The sequence below is a fragment of the Oryctolagus cuniculus genome, chromosome 12 (assembly GCF_051225735.1).
Source record: "Oryctolagus cuniculus isolate XC-2025 breed Fujian yellow rabbit chromosome 12, ASM5122573v1, whole genome shotgun sequence".
Taxonomy (NCBI): domain Eukaryota; kingdom Metazoa; phylum Chordata; class Mammalia; order Lagomorpha; family Leporidae; genus Oryctolagus; species Oryctolagus cuniculus.
In genome coordinates, this window is record NC_142878.1 from 28,839,786 (window position 1) to 28,860,979 (window position 21,194).

The window sequence follows — 21,194 nt, forward strand, 5'->3', positions numbered from 1 at the left end:
GACAAAGTAGTTTTGCTGGACTACATAGGTTCTCAAATGACAACCTGAGGGTTTAGAAATGACCTTTCATTAAAGGAGAGTTATTTGTGATTTTCCAGCATTCAAATGACATGATAAAACCTTGGCTAGTAGCAGCATACTGAGGGATTACGCTAAAGAGAGCTGCAGTTCCTAGCATTAAGCCACACATTACCTTCACCAGAATAAGTACTCAAGCAGTATTTGTTAAGCCAGTGGTTGTTCAGGTTCTAAAGCAAGCATCATGCCTCTAGGATAGGAAAAGACTCTTTGTGAAAGGAAAATGACAACATGAGTCCACTGCAGTGCCGTCGATGCGTTTAGGGGCATGAGACTCGGTGGAGAGGACACGGATGATACCAAACGTTCTGAATCTGGGCTTGGGAGAGTGTTGGTGGCTATCATTAGAAAACCCATGGGAGGCGGCAGGATCAATAAATGCAGTGAGACGCAGAACCCACTGAGTTGTTATCACGTTGTCTGCTCTGGCTCTGCAAGAGTCTATCAGTTTTCAGAGGACATGAAATGAAAGTGGAGGTCAGAGGTGGAGATAGAAATGTGGGAGAGCCCCGCGTGCTCAGTGGCAAATCCAGAAAGAGAAAAAAAATCTATCTATCATCTATCTATCTATATCTAGAAACAGAAGAAAAAAATTCAATATTTTCTTCCTTTGCAAAGTAGGAAGTGTGCTGTATGTGTTTTTTTCTCCCCCTTGGGGGGATGAATAAAGTAGGAAAAAAAAGTCAATAAAAGAACAAACAGAAGAATTGCCAAAGGGAATTAGAAAACCTGAATAGGAGGTGGCCAAAAGCTAATCACAAGCAAACAGTGCAATCAGGAAGAAAGAAAAAAGCAGTAGAAGCTAGAATTTATTAATTACAATGCTATTGGTTACTTTTGCAAGTAATTTGTTTTTTTTATTTGCTCAGAGTTTTGCCAGCTGTGTATGCACTGGTGCTAACTGAAACTATGCTAATGGGTTAGATTCACTAGGAGTGTATCAGAAGAAGATTGCAGACTTAAACTTGTGTAGTAGATATAAAATGAACTGGAGAACAACCAAGAAATGGCTAAATTATTCTATCTATAACCATCTACACATGAGGGGCTGTCAAGGTAACAAAAGTAATGTTAGAAATAAGCAGAGAGGTATGGATACATAAAAAAGAAAGGGATTTTAACCAAAGAGTGTCATTTAGGATGTTTGCAGATACAGTTCCAGTGTTGGCATTGAAAAGTAATATCAAGAAAATGTAAATTAAAGAACAATTGACCCTTGAAAACAGAAAAAATAATCACTGACTATAATTAATTTGTTGTCAAAAAGACTTCATCATTAAATACACATTCTGTTTTTTTTTTTTTTAATTGATTTATTTATTTTGAAAGTCAGAGTTCCAGAGATAGAAGGAGTAACAAGAGAGATTGATCTTCCAACTGTTGGTTTACTCCCCAAGTGGCCACAGTGGCCAGTACTGGGCCAGGTTGATGCCAGGAGCCATTAACTTCATGCAGGTTTCCCATGTGGGTGGCAGGCAACAAAACAGGTTATCTTCTGCTGCTTTTCCCAGGCCCTGATCAGGGAGCTGGTTTAGAAATGGAGCAGCTGAGACACAAACTGGCACCTATATGGGATGCCAGCGCTGCAGGAGTGGCTTAACCTGCTATACCATAATGTCAGCCTCTAAATACACATCTCTCTCTTTCTCTCTCTCTCTCTCTCATTTTACACTTTGCTCTTTTTTTAAATTTTTACAATGATGTACTTTCAGTTTATTTTATAATCATAAGCTTAATCCTCCACTAAGTAGAGAATTCAACAAATAGAAAAAAAAATAAAAAAACATTGTTGCTCAACAGTAGACACAGGGGCTATAAACAGTAATCAAATAAAATTTCAATTTTGCTCGTATACATTACATCTTTTTGTACTGAGTTACCACAAATCAGGGAAAACATTTGTCTTTTTGCTTCTTGATGATACTGTTCATTCATCTTTGTAAATACTTAGGAATAGTTATAACAATGTGATTGTTTTTGGAATATTGGCATAATAAACTTTTTAAGAAAGGTTACAGATGGATTATTTTTGCTGTAATTTATGTAATTTTATGATACTCTTGTATTGCATTATGTATGTGCTTGTATATATATATCTCTATATATCTACCTATCATTTATATTTCTGTTGATTTTCACTATTTCCTTTGATATGATTCAAGCTTTGATTTAATATTCTGTCTGGGCATATTTCCACCTAAAATTAAAAGGGTAAACAAAGCAAATTGTTACTGGAGGAATATATAAATATCTATTGATTACCTGTAATGTAGTAAATACATTCTCTTTTATACACTTAATCTATAATTATATTTCATTTGTTTATTGAGTTCATAGCAGGTGCCCTCTGGGGTAATAATCTGTATAAAGCAAAGCCATGGATGATGTAGGCACAGTACTTTGAATTGTGAAAGTATTGATTTTAAGAATGGCTCCTCTGTACAAGTGCTTGGCTATTACCAGAATATAGCGCTGGGGGCAAGGCAGATAAAATTCCTCCTTCCAGGTACTCAGTGGCAAGGGGAAGGAATCTGGCAGAAAATAAATCCATTACCCAAGTAAGTGTAAAGATGCAACTGTTAGAAACAGAAGGGTATCTCATAAAAAGGAATCACTCCTATTTCGGAAAGTAAGAAGACTTGACATGAAAGTGAGGCATGTTGGCATCCAAGAATGAGATGGAGTTGATAGACAGGAAGAGCCAGGTATATGTGAAAAGGGTCTATGAAAGGATGAAGCTGGCCATGTCCTGGGCTCTAAGAGAAGCAAGAAGAATGTGCATCGTATAGCACTGTCAGCCACGTTCCTAGTACTGTGTTTTCTTTGTAAGAACAATATCAGGCCTGGCTCTGTGGCGTAGTAGGTTTAACCTCCACCTACGGCATGGGCATCCCATGTGGGCACTGATTCAAGTCCCAGGTGCTCCACTTCCAATCCAGCTCCCTGCTGGCCTGGGAAAGCAGCAGAAGATGGACCAAATGCTGAGGCCCCTACACACAGATGGGATATCCTGAAGAAGCTCTTGGATTCTGGCATTGCATCAGCCCAGCTCCAACCTTGTGGCCATTTGGGGAGTGAATGAGTGGATGGAAGACTTCACCTTCTGTCTCAACTTCTCTGTCTGTAACTCTTCAAATAAACTTATTTTTCAAATCAATCTTTAAACAAAAAAGCAATTGCAAATCATTCATGTGATTTAGTGAAGAGATGATATGATCAGATTTAATATTTTTAAGAAGTGTGGAAAGTGATAACTGTGGGGATGGATATATGTTAATTAGTTTATTGTGAGGATTACTTTGCAATGTATAAGCATATCAAAACATCATGACGGATGGCCATCTCCACGGCTCACTTGGCTAATCCTCCGCCCATGGCGCCAGCACACGGGGTTCTAGTCCCTGTTGGGGTGCCGAATTCTGTCCCGCTTGCTCCTCTTCCAGTCTAGCTCTCTGCTATAGCCCAGGAAGGTAGTGGAGGATGGCCCAAGTCCTTGGTCCCTGCATGGGAGACCAGGAGGAAGCACCTGGCTCCTGGCTTCCGATCAGTGCAGCACATCGGCGGTAGCAGCCATTTAGGGGGTGAGCCAACGGAAAAGGAAAACCTTTGTCTCTGTCTCTCTCTCTCTCACTGTCTAACTCTGTCCAAAAAAAAAAAAAAAAAAAGCATCATGTTAGGTTCCTTAATATATATGATTTGTATTTGTCACCCATACTTCAGTAAAGCTGAAAATATTCCTAGTTGAAATATGGATCATTTTGTCTCCTCTAATCCTTAAACTGTAAAGACAATCAGGAGTTTTTCATCTGAATGGAGGATTAAGGGCATTAGAATCCAAAAATAAAGAAAGAAAGAATAGTTGAGATGGTATATATGTAATCATTAAAACGATCTAGTTGAGACACTAAACATGTAAATATAAAGTTATAATTGAGTCTAAGATTCCTCATAGATTAGAGAGGATAGTTTAGAGGATGGATTAGAGAGGCAACTGATTTTAGAGGAATAGATTTAAAGTCCAGTTTAGCTGTTTGTGAAATGATAAAATGGACACGTTGAAGCAAAAATTTGGTATATGCATCTGAAATTCATGGTAGAATTCTAAAATATAGATACAGACTTGGAAGTGAGGCATGACAATAAGGTTTGTCATATAAATTGATCAACAAGGGGAACAACACTTATGGAAATTTTATAAAATTTGTTTAAGTGTGGAACAAACACAGCTTCTGGGAATACCAGTAGTTCGGTGGTAAGAAAAGGAAGAAAAGCAGAATAATCTAAACTGTAAGTGTCTCAGAGATAGGAGGGGTATTACCACCTCATTCAGAAAGTTTCTGAGTAATTTTTACAAAACGTTTCTGAGTAGCTAGCTCTATTATAGGGTATGAGAATTCTCTAACACAAGGGGAAGTATTTTAAATATAAGTTCTAGAAACACAGAGACTTCTGAATATATTTGTGTGGGATGCAATTATATTTGTATAGAAAAATGGACACATTTCCTAAAGAAAATTAAAAATAATGAGTTTTTGCTTAATTTACTTAAGAAAATTTTAAAGGTGGACCTGTTTGAAGATTGCATTTTGACAGTGAATCAAATAATTTTGTCCACAATGCCCATGCACACTGAAGTAGAGGTTTATTGGACACATCTGGGAAATTGTGCCAGTGTCTGGACAATTTTTTTTTTTTTGCAGTGCACATGATGTCTTTAAATGTTAAGTCGGCCGGCGCCGTGGCTCAATAGGCTAATCCTCCACCTTGCGGTGCCGGCACACTGGGTTCTAGTCCCGGTCGGGGCGCTGGATTCTGGCCCAGTTGCCCCTCTTCCAGGCCAGCTCTCTGCTATGGCCCGGGAGTGCAGTGGAGGATGGCCCAGGTGCTTGGGCCCTGCACCAGCATGGGAGACCAGGAGAAGCACCTGGCTCCTGGCTTCGGATCAGCGCGGTGTGCCAGCCGCGGCGGCCATTGGAGGGTGAACCAACAGCAGAAGGAAAACCTTTCTCTCTGTCTCTCTCTCTCACACTATCCACTCTGCCTGTCAAAAAAAAAAAAAAAGTCACTAAGTATTCCAATCTTTCTTCTCTTTCTTTTTTTTTTTTTTAATTCTTTTTTTTAAATTTATTTGAAAGGAAGAGTTACAGACAGAAGGAGAGACAGATAGAAAGGTCTTCAGTCCACTGGTTCACTCTCCAAATGGCTGCAACAGCCAGAACTGCGCCGATCTGAAGCCAGGAGACAGAGAGACAGATGCTTCTTCCCGGTTTCCCACATGGGTGCTGGGACCCAAGGACTTGGGCCATCTTCCACTGCCTTCCCAAGCCATAGCAGAGAGCTGGATTGGAAGAGGAGCAGCAGGGACTAGAACCGGCACGCATATGGGATGCCAGCGCTGCAGGCGGAGGATTAACCTACTGTGCATGGCACAGGCCCTCCAATCCTTCCTTCTTAATAGCTTGTGAAAGTATTGTAATGTTTAGGACTTTAGTTACTTTACCCCATTAATATGAAAGGAACACATTACCTAAAAAAAAATAACATTTTAAAAATTGCTACTCCAAATCTTAAGTCTGTGGACATTGTTTTGCCATCACCATAAGTAAGTAAGTTATAAGAGGGATGATTTTGAGATGGATTAATGAATTTAGAAGGCAAAGAAATTGCAAGGGCTTAATTTTAATAGGGCAAGGGGCAGGAGGTTTTTTTTTTTTTTAATTGTTTCCATTACTGTTTATTTTTACCCTTTGAGCAATTTTTATGTGGTCTTTTCGGGTCCATCAAGAGTTTGTAAGATACTTCTGACTGCTTGCATGACTTGGGTCTCTCTGTGGTTTAGCAGATTTCCCTGGTAAACCTAACTCCCCAACTCCTGAATATAAAACAGCAAGAACATTAATAGTATAGAAGTACTTATAAATATTTCTTTCATTGGGTTTTAGATGTGTCACTTGTCACTTTCATATTTATGTATAAACATTTAATTATCTGTATTAGACATGTTTTATTAATTTTGTTCAAGTAACAGGGTTTTGTTTATTGATTCTTCCTCAGAATTTTTTCTTTCATAAAATTTCATGTTGAAGACTGTATAGATTATATTTTTTGTTGAATAAACTCCATTATTAAGTACACTGTCCTAATCATTGGATATAATTTGCATAACTATCACCAGAAATAGATTTGTCTCTCTTACAAGCTAGCTTGCAAAGAAAACATTATTAGTTTTCTTTGTAGACTATTGGATTTTATCTGAGTATATTAAATTGTTATTTTTTAAATGCAGAGTTCTTTTTAACTTCAGAGTATTTTTCATAAAAATAAGACAGTTTGCCACATTATAATAATGACTTGATACAATATAATGTTGTGTTTCATTCATTTATTCTGCTTACCATTGGCTTTTTCTAATGACCTTCTTTATATTTTCAGGGTGAAACAAAGATCTTAAAGCTAAAGAATCTTCGACCTCAGGACTATGCCAATTATAGCTGCATTGCTTCAGTGAGGAATGTGTGTAATATTCCTGATAAGATGGTATCATTTAGACTTTCCAATAAAACAGGTATGGAACTGTCTCCATGGAGTACATGTCTGTTATCTACAGATAATGTTTTAAAAGGCTCTTTAATATTCTTATAGGCCAAATAATTTCTATAGCATAGATAGGAACAAGAATCTTTTTTTCCCAGGAAATTCTGGGATAACTGAAAAGTTTTTTGTAAATGGACACAGTAACATTTCATAGCATGTATTCTATGTCATGCATTTTTATATATAGCATATAAGATTATAGTTCTTTAAATACTATGCATTCTACTCAGATATTTTTGAAAAATATTGGACTCTTCAAATAAAAACTCAAAAATCTTTTTTACTCTGTTTCAAGTCAAGAAAAATAATTGGTAATTTCAGGTAGGTGTGTTTAGGGCAGTATTTTTGTGGAAAATATCAAAATATTAGCAAATCTACAACTTGCTAACCTATATTTGTAATACAGACATCAGAATCACTAAGCAGATTAGAGTCGCTACACAAAAAGCATGGGGAGCACATGAATGAACTGTCTTTTGTATGATCTTCTACAAAGACTCACCTTATTAAAGTAATATTTGAACTGATTTGGGAAAACTCCAATTTTCAATGCCAATTACATATTTATTTTCAAATAACTGCATTAAACTAAAGGACTTTAGAAATCCTTTTCCATTTAACAAAAGCTTCTAACCGTATAGACTTTTTTGTATCTCAGTCTTCGTTGTCCCTGCTTCTGTCTTCTTGTAGCTCCCCAATCTAGTTAAGCAAGTGACTGTCTTTCTTTGTTTCATTTCTTCATGAACACAGAAGTTGTAGGAAAGAATTAATAAGTTGATATGTATAAATGTTGTGGAATACACTTTTTTAGTTCTTCCAGCAAAGAACGGGTCAGTGGCTCCAACGAGCCCATTTGGTTGACAGACTGTATTGAGGGGAAAAAAAATGTGTGCACATGCATTGATATAGAAAAATGTATTCAACTGCTAAAATTTTGAAATGCTCATTCTTTTATTCATCAGAAATTTGTTGGACTCTTCTTATGGGAAATCAGTAATAGGTATAGGGATATTAGCTAACCCAGAGAACGCTCTGTTAAGTGTAAGATAGAGTCATTAGAGGAAAGTACCAGAACAGTATGGCTGAGAAAAGCAGGCTCTATCAAATAGAATGAGAAATGCTTTATAGAAATTATGTGGCAGAAAAATAGAAATACAAAATCTTAGTGTACCTAATACTTAAAAAAGGTTAATAACCCCATGTCACTTAACAAGAGGGAGTAAGAAATAAGGAAATAAGAAATGATTTAAAAGAACTGACAATAATTCTATTCTTGTTGGCATGAACTGTATTGTGAGTGTTTATAACTAATTTTGTTTATCTTAGTTTCTTTCATATATTTTAAAAATATACATGCCCCAAAGAGAAAAATTAATAATGAAATAAATACAGGTGCTGTGGTCTCCGTAAAGACTTGGCAATAGATTAAGGAAGAATAAAACCCTGGATTTATTTTAGCTGTATTACCACATTGCACTTGAGTAGTGCTTTATTTGTTTTTAAAATGTTTCATATTTGTTACAGCAGGTTATAACTACTGGGACATAAACAGGTATTTTAAAATAAATCATAGCTTTTTCTTTAATCTGATGTAACTAAGTAGCCTGTGCAGATTAAAGTATCCTCATTGGATTGTTTTGAGAGTGAACTAAGCTAACACACATGAAAATTATTTGAAGACTGAAATGCAATAAAATTCTTTTATGTTGCTGTGCTCTAGAAGTGTAGTGTTATTCTTTCCCAAGGCCCCACAGCTTGTAAGCGGTGGGGATAAGTTGATTCTATGTCTGAAGAGTTATTTTAAATAGAACATTGACCAGCTGTTCACCATTGTCATAGAACTGGAGCAAAAGGGTGTGAAACTCAGCCAGGGTGTTCTATTAGGACTATGTAAGTAGTTCTTACCTGAAAGTGCAAGGAGATGACCATAGAAGGTGACAGAATTCCTGAAATCTTTTTAAAGTAAATGGATCATTTCCTTTTGGAGGTGATTTTTAACAGTTGGCAGCTCAGAAAACAGATTCCTGACTACCTGTCACACAGAGGGCACGAGCCCTGTAGAGGTTATGTTTAAGCTTTTATACTTCTGCCCAGGCTTCATTTTTCAGGGTAGTGTGTACTCCAGTCAACCAGACCAATGAAAACTGCTATTATTCCCCTCTATAAACTACCTCATAACAATTTTAGATTGAGGTTTGGTACAAAAAGAGTATTAGAGTTACGGTGAATAATTTGGTGTAAAAACATAAGTTACTACCTTTTTGACTCTGCAGTCACTCATCAGGCAGGTCGTGTGTCTGTCTTATACTTTACAAATTCTAACCGGGTTTGCTTCAGCTCTTTTCCCATTCTGATAGTGCTCATAGTTGTAAGGGTTTGTGCATTCCAAACAGCTAAAATCGTTGCCCTCCAAGTACACTGGGAGTAAATTAAGCTTGGAGAATCTTTATGCAAGCAGGCCTTACATTGCCAGCTGAGAGCATGCAAGCTAGCTCATTGTTCTTCCAGAGAAAATGAATTACCATTGCCACTCCCCAGTGAGAGGCAGGGGCTCCATAGGAGTCTCTCTGTTATGACTCTCTCAGTAACATAGGTAAAATTCCCATATTTCTAACTCAGTTTGCAAAACATGGAGGGAAATATGTCCCTAATTGTACGGGAGAACATTTTATTGCCACTGTGTCGTATGTTTAGTACATCTCCTCCTCTGTAAAATCATGTATTAAGAAAAATACTGATTTTAGAAATTATCTTTCTAATAGAGTCAAATAATTGACTATTAAATATACTTTCAGCAAAAACAAAATTTTGTTTAAATTTCTCTACAAATAACTTTTTAATTGCAGTCAGTCTATAGACTTGATTTGCATAGTGCCCAAATGACATAGCATGTTCAGATGGAGGCAATGTCTGCTATGGGTAAGATTTTCTTGAAAATTTTTTTATTTGTTTTAAGAAATGTTTATTTTTCATCTACCTAAAAGGCAGGGAGAATGAGAAAGGGGAGGAAAAGGGATTGAGAGAAGGGGAAGGAGAGTGAGGGAGAGAGGGAAAGAAATGAAAGAAAGAGATTTCTCATCCCCTGATTCAGTCCACAAATGCCCCACAACAGGTAGACTCCATAGTGTCTCCCACGTAGGTGGCAGGTCCCAAAGCTCTTGAGCCATCATCTACTGCCTCTCAAGATGCCGTAGCAGGATGCTGGATAGTAATTGGAGGAGCCTAGACTGGAACCAGCACTCCTGTATGGGATGCAGAGTCCCAGGAGGTACTTAACCCATTGTACCACAATGCTCATCCCCTCAAAATCTTTATAGGGGAACCACTGCACCACAGATTATACTCTCTAGGGCCTATTCTCTATCTGTCAAATTACACTTTTTCCAGGATTGCATGACAATGTCTGTATCTTAAACAGGCTTAAATAATTAATGTGGATAATAATAAAATGTAGACTTTGTTATGTTATTTTGCATCCATCTATTCCATTATGTGAATAATAACTTGTTCATAGAAATCAATTTTTTTAGAATTGCTTGGAAAGCCCATGTCTAGATATCATTTATAGTCAGTGTCATCTATTGATTTACCAACAATGTATTTCGTAACTTTCCTACTGTGAATTGTCATTATAGTAGAACTTTAATTATATACAAGCCATAGAAAGCAACCAATAATCTGTTGGCCCCTGTTGATTGCTGGGCATACGGTGAAATTGTCTCCTGGGTCATTATGTATAATTCTCAATCTAGCTGTTCTAAGCCTTCCAGTCAAAGTTCATAGAGTGTTATGCAGTATGAGGTGCCATGCTTTCTTGTCTTGCACACCGATCAATTTACATTATGCTGTAGTGGGGTACACAAGAAGTTTTCATTGTTTTCCTGCACCCATTTAAAAGAAAACAGTTGGTGAATTTTTAAAGTAGCTGTTTTACTCATAGTTTATTAAAACAAGGCCCAATAAGATTTACAGATTTGGAATGTTAATAAATTATGTTAACTAAGTATAAATTATCTTAAATTTCTCAGTTTGTGTGTATTCGTAATGGGAAGGCACATAGGAATTATGATAGTAAATTTCATATATTTTAATTTATTTCAAACATGTTTGTGTCTTAAGATTTCAAAAGCAAATAAGAGTAAGTAAGTTACCTATGTTAGAACAGAAAACTTAAGTTATTACTTGCTTGGGCATTTATGATAAATTCCATAAAGAAATGGGACAGATGGGGCTCATTTTACTTATTAAGGTCTCTGATTTAGTCTACTCAACCTTACTGTCTGATTAGGATGTCTTCATTAAATGTTCGTTGCATAAAAGAACCAAGTCATCACAAAAGTGTTACTGATTAAAGAATGGGGGAAGTCTATGACCTTCTACTCTTCATTCCTCTGTTGTCTTTCTATTTCTTCTTTCTCATCTCACTCCCTCTTTTAGTTCTTCAGTTTGTTACAATAAACTTTTCATGGGAAAATTTACAAGTTAAGAACCATCTTAGGTTGGATAACTCTTATCTGTTCTTACTCTTTTCCAGAACTCATAGATTAGTTGCAATAGAAAGGCCCCACAATTGCTGGGAACTTCAACATAAAACTCTGCATACTGTGATCTATTCGTGGTAGTTCTTTTAACTAAGTTTTGTAAGACATAAAATAATATCTCAATTATAGTAATTTGATAGCTTTGGGTATGAAACAAACATTAAAAATTTTCTCTTGATAAGATTTTCTCTTTGACATGGATACTCAGGTTAAATGCAAAAGAAGTAATTTTGCTGTCACCTGCACATAATACAGATTTCAGACATTTTCCTTAACCATATAGAATGTTTAGTTTCTTTTAGATGACCTCCATAATATCTATGTAATCAGCAACATCATTTATTAGAAACTACCTGTGTTATTTTACCAGTAATCTTAGTTTTGAAGAAAGATCATGAAGGTTGGTGAGAAATATGTAATGCTAATATGATACTGTTTTATGTTGGTCTACCATAGACTGAGTGGATTAGGTAATAGAAAGTCATGTTGTTGTAGTTGTAGAGGCTACAAGATCAAGAACAAAGCACATGTAGGTTGTTCCCTGCGACACCTCTCTTCCTGACTTGCATTTGTCTACTTTCTTGCTCTGCCCTCAAATGACCTTTTTTCGTGTGTATGCATGGAGGGAAAGAGGCAGAGCTTCAGTGTCCCTTTCTCTTCTCGTAAGGACAGCAGTCTTGTCACATTCTACATCATATGGAACTCAGAGTCCCATCCTTATGACCCCATTTAACCTTACTTGCATTCCTGAAAGGCCTCCTTCCTGACACAGTCACAGCTCAGGTTAGGATTCAGCATATGACTGTTGGGAGAGGGTACAAGTCAGTCCATAACTCTCCTAAATTGCTTGAAGTAGTCTGCATTTAGGTTTTCTTTTCCTTTAAAATGTCAAATATGAATTTATGGGTTAAAACAAGAAAGTTATTTGGACATTTTTAAAAGACCCGTTTTTCAATCGAAAGTCAACATAAAGAGAGAAAACTATTGATAATCTTTATGACCATATAGTCTTAGCTTAGGGGAAGTAGGAAGAAAGCTACTCTAAAGGAAGAAGGAAAGATGACACTTTAGTGAGTGACAAGCTTCATGTCATAATTAATACTGTTAATTATGAAAGTCATATTCAAAATAGGGTCACAAATGATATGTGGGTAAACTTGTGTACATTTTTTTTCTAGTGGCAAAGTTAGTACATAAAATAATTAAAAATTGTTGACTTTTCACTTTTTTGTGTGCTAAAATGTTGGACATATACAAATGCTTTCCTAAATTTTTGAAAAAAAAATAATTCAAAAAGCAGAGACAGACTAATCTCTCATCTTCTGGTTCACTCCTCAAATATGTGCAACAGCCAGTCTTGAATCAAGCCAAGACAGAGCCTGGGGATTCAATTAAAGTCTCCCCAGTGGTTGCAAGGGCCTCAATTACTTTAGCCATCACTTGCTGCCTTCTGGGGTGTACATTAATAGAAAGCCAGAATCGGAGGTGGGACTCAAACTGTGACACTCTATTTAGGGACTCATATGTCCCAAGTGGTGTGTGCATCTCTAAGCCAAATCTGCCCATCTGATTTTATTTTATTTATTTATTTTTTAGGCGTAGATAACTTGTTATCTGAACAACAGTATTTACTTCTATAGACACGAGTGGAAAGCAAAAAATGTTATTAGAATAATGGTGATATACTTTAGCTAGAAAACAAGATATCCCGTCTCTTTTGATCTCTTTTGCTTAGAATTTAAAATCAGAAGTTTAACGTCCAAATTTTGATTCTGCAACATTGGTGTTGTTAGTGTCATTTAACTCTGTTTTCCACTTTCTTTAAAATGAGGATAACAAAAATACCCACATTATTTGGTTTTGTAGATAGTAAAGTCTATGTAAAATTTAGGAAAACACCCAGTGAACAGGATGTCTAATTGAGTTGTCAGTGTAGATAATGGAAAGAAAGGGTAAAACTGGCATCAGTAATGAATGACAAAACCTTTGAAATTTTTGCTTGAGTATAATGTACAGCTTCAACCACTGATTACATCTTAAAATACATTCACAATCATTTATAGACTTTTTTTGTCAATGTGTACATCAGTTATTAATACTTCCCCCAAAATGCTATAGAAAAGAATGTGAATTTTAGGGTATATTTGCACTTAACTTATTCTCAGCATAAATGTTTCACATAAATACATAGTATTCTTTGGTGAAATCAATTATTTGTCAGGAAAATAGAAGAGACTTGCAACATTATTAATATTGAATGTATTCTCTTCATCTCACTGGTTTGTTATTTCATAAACTAATCAAACTTATGTGTGGCTTTTTCTCACATAACTTCTGAAATGTGAAAGTATGACTGATGGTTAGACAGCAAATTTTGGAAAATGTGGTCATTATGGAGTTTCAACTTTGATATTCCTGAGACAGTTTCCAAAGCAACAAGATGACCCAGATTTTTCAAAATCCTATTAGCATGGTAACCGGAAGTTTGCATGTTTCTGGGATCTCTTTATACCCATGAGTTTTGTTGCCCTAGCAATGAATTTTGTAGGTTCCTTGTATTCAAGAATAGTTTGAGACTAAATTCTTACCTAAAATATGACCCACCTCCAATAATTCTCACAGATGATACCATAACTTAGATACAATGGTTACTAAGAAGCTGGAGTTGAAAAAAAGTCAAATAAAAATCAACATTATTATACTTAATTAAAAGGATGCAAAATGTTGAACTGATGTCTCACAACTTAACACAAATGCTTTGAACCATATCAAATAGTCTTTGTTTTAACGAATGCTAAGAATATTTATTGATTTGATTTTTCTAGGTTATATTTACAATTAAATATTTTAAACTTATTCACAGGAAAATATTACAGAAAATCAAAGCATATGTTCTACATGATTCAGGTAGTAGAGTAAAAATATACTAAAATAAGGTAAAACTTTTTATGCTACTTTGAACTACTAATGTTTAATTTGTGTACCACTCTGAATCATGAATTTATAGTCCATGTCTTGCCTATTTTCTAGCTTTTACTGTTGTAGTGAAATTGTTGAGATTTGTTATGGTAAGTAATAAATAATTTGGTTGCTGTAGTGTTTTTCTTAATAATTTCTTCATGGTTTTTGAGCCTGCCACCCATAACATGATCATTCAGTGACAAATTTGATTTTATAGATTACTGACTCTGACAATGGAACCATTTCCATGAGTGCATGTAGCTACCTGCATTACTTATTTATCCACAATTTTAGGATGATTTATATCCAGGCTTCATCTTTAGGATGAGCAGGCATCCCAGTTTGCCTTGGACTCGGTGAAAGTCCTGTATCCTGGGAAATCATCCAGTCTAACTCCATGCTTCATCAAACCATTCTAAAGTGATATAATCAATTCCTGAACCTCTTTGAACTTGATGTTCTACTAAATCATGTTGATAATGTGCTCTGGGCTAGGATAGATTTACAGATTGATAGGAAGAGAACACCCTCTGTGAGATTTCGCTTGTGGTTGGCAAGATAACACAGCTGTCCTTGAGCCTCAAGGTCTAGGCTTCCAGAATTTGAAGATGACACCTAGTTGTGCTATTGTCCTTTTACATCTGGGCGTATGTGATTGTTCAAGAAGAAAAATTGTCAACAAATAATCTCTCAACCTATTTTAGGGAATGTTTGTGCTCTCATTGTTTCTTGTACTAAAAGTCACTCTGTGAGTCTTTAACCTCACAGAGAAGATGCATACCTGGCCCCTCGCCTCCATCAAACTCTAAGGCACTTGGAGCAGAAATTTCCTCCCAGAATCTTCCTCCTTATAGATACTATGAAGATGAAATGATATTATATATTTAAAGTACCTGATATATCATAGATTCCTAGTCATGGTGGTGGTGGTTGATATAATAAAACTATCCTTTGAGAAGAAAGCAATAAGGCTTTCTAAAGTCTCACCAGCCCATTGATTGATTATATATACACACACACATAAATACATACATATGTATCTTATCTTTTATTTAGTGAAAGGATCAACGATAGAACCTACTAATCTGACATTTTCAGCAAAAATAATAAATTACAACTAAATTCCAATTTTTTGCCAATTGTTAGAAAATTAAGTAAATATCAAATATGTATTCATTAAATGCAAATTATTTTATTCTCAATTTTGGAGTATATTTACCACATTAGTTCTGATAGATTTTATAAAGCCTTTTTATAATATATTATTTCCATAATGAAGAAATATAAGCCTTACTGTTTCTTAAAATCAAATGTTTTGATCAGAGCCGGATAAATATGATTTTTTAAAATTCTTATTAGGAGAATAGAAATTTTTCCATATCTCACCAAAGAGCACTTATAGAATACATTTTTTAAGTTAAAGAATTGAAAAAATACAAACAGCTTTCCTTTGAGTTGGCAATAAGTGTATGGTCTTCCCCTGGTACTCTGATATGATGAAATGCACATATGAATATGCTTTGTTCAATCTTAATGAGAAAATAATGAGCTGGGTAGTATAGATAAATGTAGTTTTTAGATTACTGTAAATACTGCAGGAAAAATGTCTGTCACAACCAGGCATAAATAAAAGATCTATATTGGATCAGCATCTTTAATTAGGTTTGAAAAAGAGACTGCACGTGGTAGTCCATATTTCGGGGGTGGTGTATCCATTGCATTGCTACAGGAAGTGGAAGGACACAGGAGGGTTGGTAGGCTGGGAAGTAATGGGCAGACAAAGGATCAGACATGAATAACCATCAACCTTTGACTGTAAGTCCAGGGCAACATGTAATTATTGCTTGTTATTGCAGAACTATTTCCAAAGCATCATAATCTTAACTGTTTGCCCAATTTCCTGTTTCTGCAGTCTGTCTAAAAAGTGCCTTGTATTTTTTCGCTGTTGTTCTGTTGCTGTAGAAAATAGTCATGTACAATGGTTTAATGATCTGGTTCAGGTTACATTTTAGCTGCTCTGCTTTGGATTCTGTTTTTCACTAGTTGAGAATTTTCTTCACTGCATTCTTCAATCACATACAGTCCAGTGAATCTGCAGTAAAGTCACCAGTATTGATTTTTGATAGAAACACTGTGTTTTAAGGATTTGTTTATTGTAACTTTGTTTTCTTATTCTTTTAATGGTATCTATTGTGTGGATTTGACAAAATGGAATAGATCAAGAAATGACCTATAGAATTTTTTGGCATCATTGATCAAAAAAAATCTTATATCCATACAGAATTAGGACACTTTGAGCTGTGTCTATAATCGGTGAAGCTGAAAACTTAGTGAGATGTAGATTTTGACATGTCCGACATTATGTGTTTAAACAAAATATTTAATATAAGTTACAGGTTTTTTTAAAATATTTATTTGCTTGAGAGGTAGAGTTACAGACAGAGAGAGGGAGGTACAGAGAAAGAGGTCTTCCATCCGCTGGTTCACTCCCCAGATGGCCACAACAGCCATTGAACTTTGCTGATCTCAAACCAGGAACCTGGAGCTTCTTCTGGGTCTCTCATGCAGATGCAGGGGCCCAAACACTTTTACTGCTTTCCCAAGCCATAGCAGAGAGCTGGATCAGAAGAGGAGCAGCCAGGACTAGAACTGGTGCCTATGTGGGATTCCGGCACCACAGGCAGAAGATTAACCTACTGTGCCACAGCACCGGCCCCAGTACAGGTTTACAAAAGCAGATCAAAGGTAATGTGGATCTAATTTATAAATTGTTGGAGAAACAAATCAATACATTTGAATATTAAGAATTTGAAAAGCAAAAAGAAAGCCCCTCTCTATTAAAAGTAAAGGATGTTTTTTGTTGTTGTTCACAAAAGGTATCTCAGTCGCTCCTCAGTCATTCAAAAAGGGGAAATGTGATTTTACCAGATCTATCTTTAAAAATCCAGAGCTTGAATCTGAAAATTGGATATTCAGTAGCTTTAAGAAATTAAATATTGACAGGATATTGTGTACATGCATTTCTTACATGTAGAGTGGAAGTAAATTAGGAGGTGTTTCAATGTTTTTCATTTTAAAATAGTATTGAAAAAAGCTTTGATTGGCTTTTAAATCTTTCCTTATGTAATATTCCATTTTGTGCAACTTAGTTACTCTATGTATGTTACATTACAAGATTATTTTATTCAAAAAACAAACACCTCCCTTATCACACAGAAGCATTGTCCTAGAACATGGCAAAAATATGTTTCAGTGTTCTCTGAATGTCTGAAATACTAAGATAAGAAATGGAGCTAGTTAAATAGACTGGAATTGACTCCTGTTGGAATTAGATCAGTAGGAACAGTATTAAACCACCATTAGTGTTTATGGTAAGGCAACACGATACTGCCGTCACACATAGTACAAGGTGTCTAGTGAAAAATTATCATTTTTGCCTGTCTAAACCACATTCTGCGGCTTTGTAGTTCAGTCTGGTAAATTAGCTCCTACTGCACACGCAACCTGGAATTACCTCGTTTTGTTTGGCATGTTTATTTTTTAAATACATTTTTTAAAATATTTTTTTATTTTATTATAGTAAGAACTCTTTTTTTTTTTTTAGATTTTATTTATTTATTTGAAAGTCAGAGTCACACAGAGAGATGATAGGCAGAGAAAGAGGTCCTCCATCTGATGGTTCACTCCCCAACTGGCCACAATGGCCAGAGCTGAGCTGATCTGAAGCCAGGAGCCAGGAGCTTCCTCCAGGTCTCCCACGTGGGTGAGGGGCCCAAGGACCTGGACCATCCTCCACTGCCCTCTCAGGCCATAGCAGAGAGCTGGATCAGAAATGGAGCAGCCGGACCTCGAACTAGTTCCCATATGGGATGCTGGCACTTCAGGCCAGGGTGTTAACCCACTGCACCACAGTGCTGGCCCCTATAGTAAGAACTCTTACCATGGGATCTACACTCTGAACAGTTTTGCTTGTATAATGCTTAGTTTTTGAATATAAATACAAAGTTGTACAACAGATCCTTGAGAGGTTACTCTTGTCACTTGGCTGAAACTTCATGCCCAGGAAAACTCACCTCTCCACATTTCATTGTCTCTCTCCTCACCCTTGGCAGCCAGCATTTCACCCTGGGATTCTCTGGAGTGGGTGTTTTGCAATACCTCACACAAATGGAATCACACATTTGTCTTTCTGTGACAGGCTCATTTGGCGCTTAGCATTGTGTCCTCAGAGATCATCTGTGTTGTCACATATTGCAGTACTCTCGCATGGTTTAACAGCTGAGCAGAATTACATTTTATGGATATACCACATTTTCTGCATCCTTTCCTTTGTTGGTAGATGTTTGGGTGGTTTCTACCTTTTAGCTACTACGAATAGTCCTGCAGTGAACGTAAGAGTCCAGCTATCTCTTTAAGATCTCATTTCATTTTTTTTTTTTTTTTGATAAACATCCAGTCCTCAAAGTGGGACTGCTGGGTAATGTGATAATTCTAGTTTTAATATTTTGAGGCAACTTCATGCTATTTTCCATTGCAACTGCACCACTTTGCACGTCTTTCCCATCTCTCTGCGTTCGCACCAATACTTACTGGCTCTTTAATGTTGAGCATTTTTGATTGAATATACCTGTTAGCCGTTTGTATTGCCTTCTGTAGAGGAAAGTCCTGTCTAGTCTTCAGCCCATTTTTCAGTCAGGTTACTTGTTTTCTGTTTGGCTTGTGACTCATGGTTTAGAATATCGTCCCCTGTGCCATAGGTTGCCTGTTCACGCGGTTGATTGTGTTCTCTGCTGTGTGTGCAGAAGCTTTTTCATTCGCTACGGTCCCAATTGTTTATTTTTGCTTTACTGCCTATGATTTTTTAAAAGTATTTTTCATTTTGTTTAAAGATTTATTTATTTATTTGAAAAGCAGAATTACAGAGAGGGAGGGAGGGAGGGAGGGATGGAGGTCTTTCATCCACTGGTTCACTCCCCAAATGGCCACAATGGTCAAAGCCTGGCCGATCCGAAGCCAGGATCCAGGAGCTTCTTCTGGGTCTTCCACATGGGTACAGGGGCCCAGGCACTTGGGCCATCTTCCAGTGCTTTCCAAAGCCACAACAAAGAGTTGGATTGGAAGTGGAGCAGCGGGCGACTCGGACCAGCACCCATATGGAATGTCGACACTGCAGATGGCAGGTTTACCTGCTATACCACAGCACCAGCCCCTTTTCATTTTTTGCTTAACATGAAATTTTATTTACAGTATTTTCTATGTACAGCATGATTTGTAGCATATATACATGGTGAAATGATAATTAAAATGTTTAGTCTCAGTTATTATTGTGTGGCAAGAACAATATATTTGCATTTTGAGGATGTGCTATTAACCATCGTCACCATGTTGTAGCTCTCTTGAGTTAGTCCTCCTACCTAACTGCCTTTGTGTTCTTAGACCAATATCTTCCCTATTGCCTACCCTGTATCCCCACCCCTGGTAACTACCATTCTACTTTCCACTTGTATGAGATCAACTTTTTTTGACTCCAGGTGTGAGTGAGGTCATGCAGAACTTGTCTGAGTCAGGTTATTTTCCCTTTAACATCATGATCCCTGGGTTGGCCCATGTTATTGCAAATGACAGGATTTCATTCTTTTTCTGACCAAATAGTTTTCCATTGTATATACATACCATATTTTCTTTATCCATCCATCCACTGATAGATACTGAGGTTGCTTTCATATCTTGACTATTATTAACAGTGTTTCAGTAAACGTGGAGTACAGATACCTCCTCAGAATACTGATTTCATTTCCTTTGGGCATCTACCCGGTGGTGGGATTGCTGAATCATATGTAGTCCCATTAATTTATAGGAAACTCCAAACTTATTTCCCTAAGTAGCCATACCAATTTACAAATCATCAGTAGTGTGTTGGGTCTCCCTTTTCTTCACATCCTTGCCAATACTTAATTTTTTTTTCCCTTTGGTAACAGTCATCTTGACAGGTGTGAGGTGATATTTCATTGTGGTTTTAATTTGTAATTCCCTGATGGCAAATTAATGTTGAAATTTTTTTAAATGACTGTTGCCATTTTTATGTCTCCTTTAGAGACATAATTTTAAAATGTTTTAAAAAGATTGTTTATTTATTTGAAAGGCAGAGTTACAGAGAGGCAAATGCAGAGAGAGGGAGCGAGGGAGAGAGAGAGAGAGGTCTTCCATCCCCTGGCTCACTCCCCAGATGGCCCCAGTGGCCAGAGCTGTACTATTCTGAAGCAGGAGCCAAGAGCTTCTTCCAGGTCTCCCATGCAGATGGGGCTCAAAGACTTGAGCCATCTCTGTTTTCCCAGGCCATAGCAGAAAGCTGAAGCGTAAGTGGAGCAGCCGGAGCTCGAACTGGTGCCCATATCGGATGCCAGCACTGCATGCAGTAGCTTCACCCACAGCACTGGCCCCTGTCCTTTTTAAAATTAGGTTATTGGTTTTCTTGCCATCAGCATGTTTGCACTATTCATATATTTTGGATATTAGCTACTCCTGGTCTTTAGATTGTGTATTCATTCTCTTGATTCTTTCACTGTGCGGAAACTTTTATTTTGATCTGTTTGCATTTTTCTAGTTTAGTTTTGCTACCTGAGCTTTCTGGGTTGTATTAATGAAATAACTAACACCAACATCATGAATTACTTTCTTTATGCCGTACTCTGATAATTTTATAGTTTCATGTTTAAGTTTTAATCCATTTTGAGCTGATGTTATGTATAAAGTCTCCTAAGGATCTGATTTCATTCTTTAGGATGTGGGTATCCAGTTTTCCCTGAAAATTTTTTGAAGAATATCTCTTTCCTTTTGTGTGCCCTTGGTGCTTTATTGAGTGTAAGTTGACTGTACGTTCCTGGATGGATTTCTGGATTTGCTATTTTATTCTTCTATATGAGAGGTTTCATGGGAACGAATGGCGACAATAGATGAGTTCATTTGGATGTGGTTTTTTTTTTTTTTTTAAATTCAAAATGTTTTCCAAAATCAAATTTT

At 36.5% G+C, this 21,194-nt stretch overlaps 1 protein-coding gene across 5 annotated transcripts in view; it reads left to right on the forward strand.

Annotated features, from left to right (window-relative positions):
- MDGA2 (MAM domain containing glycosylphosphatidylinositol anchor 2) overlaps positions 1 to 21,194 on the forward strand; it is an 891,422-nt gene that overhangs the window by 570,085 nt on the left and 300,143 nt on the right. For all 5 annotated transcript variants that reach the window (XM_008269620.5, XM_089309284.1, XM_089309285.1 and 2 more), the window contains one exon: positions 6,511 to 6,643. In XM_008269620.5, the coding sequence (XP_008267842.3) occupies positions 6,511 to 6,643 (133 nt within the window). The remainder of the gene's footprint in view (positions 1 to 6,510; positions 6,644 to 21,194) is intronic.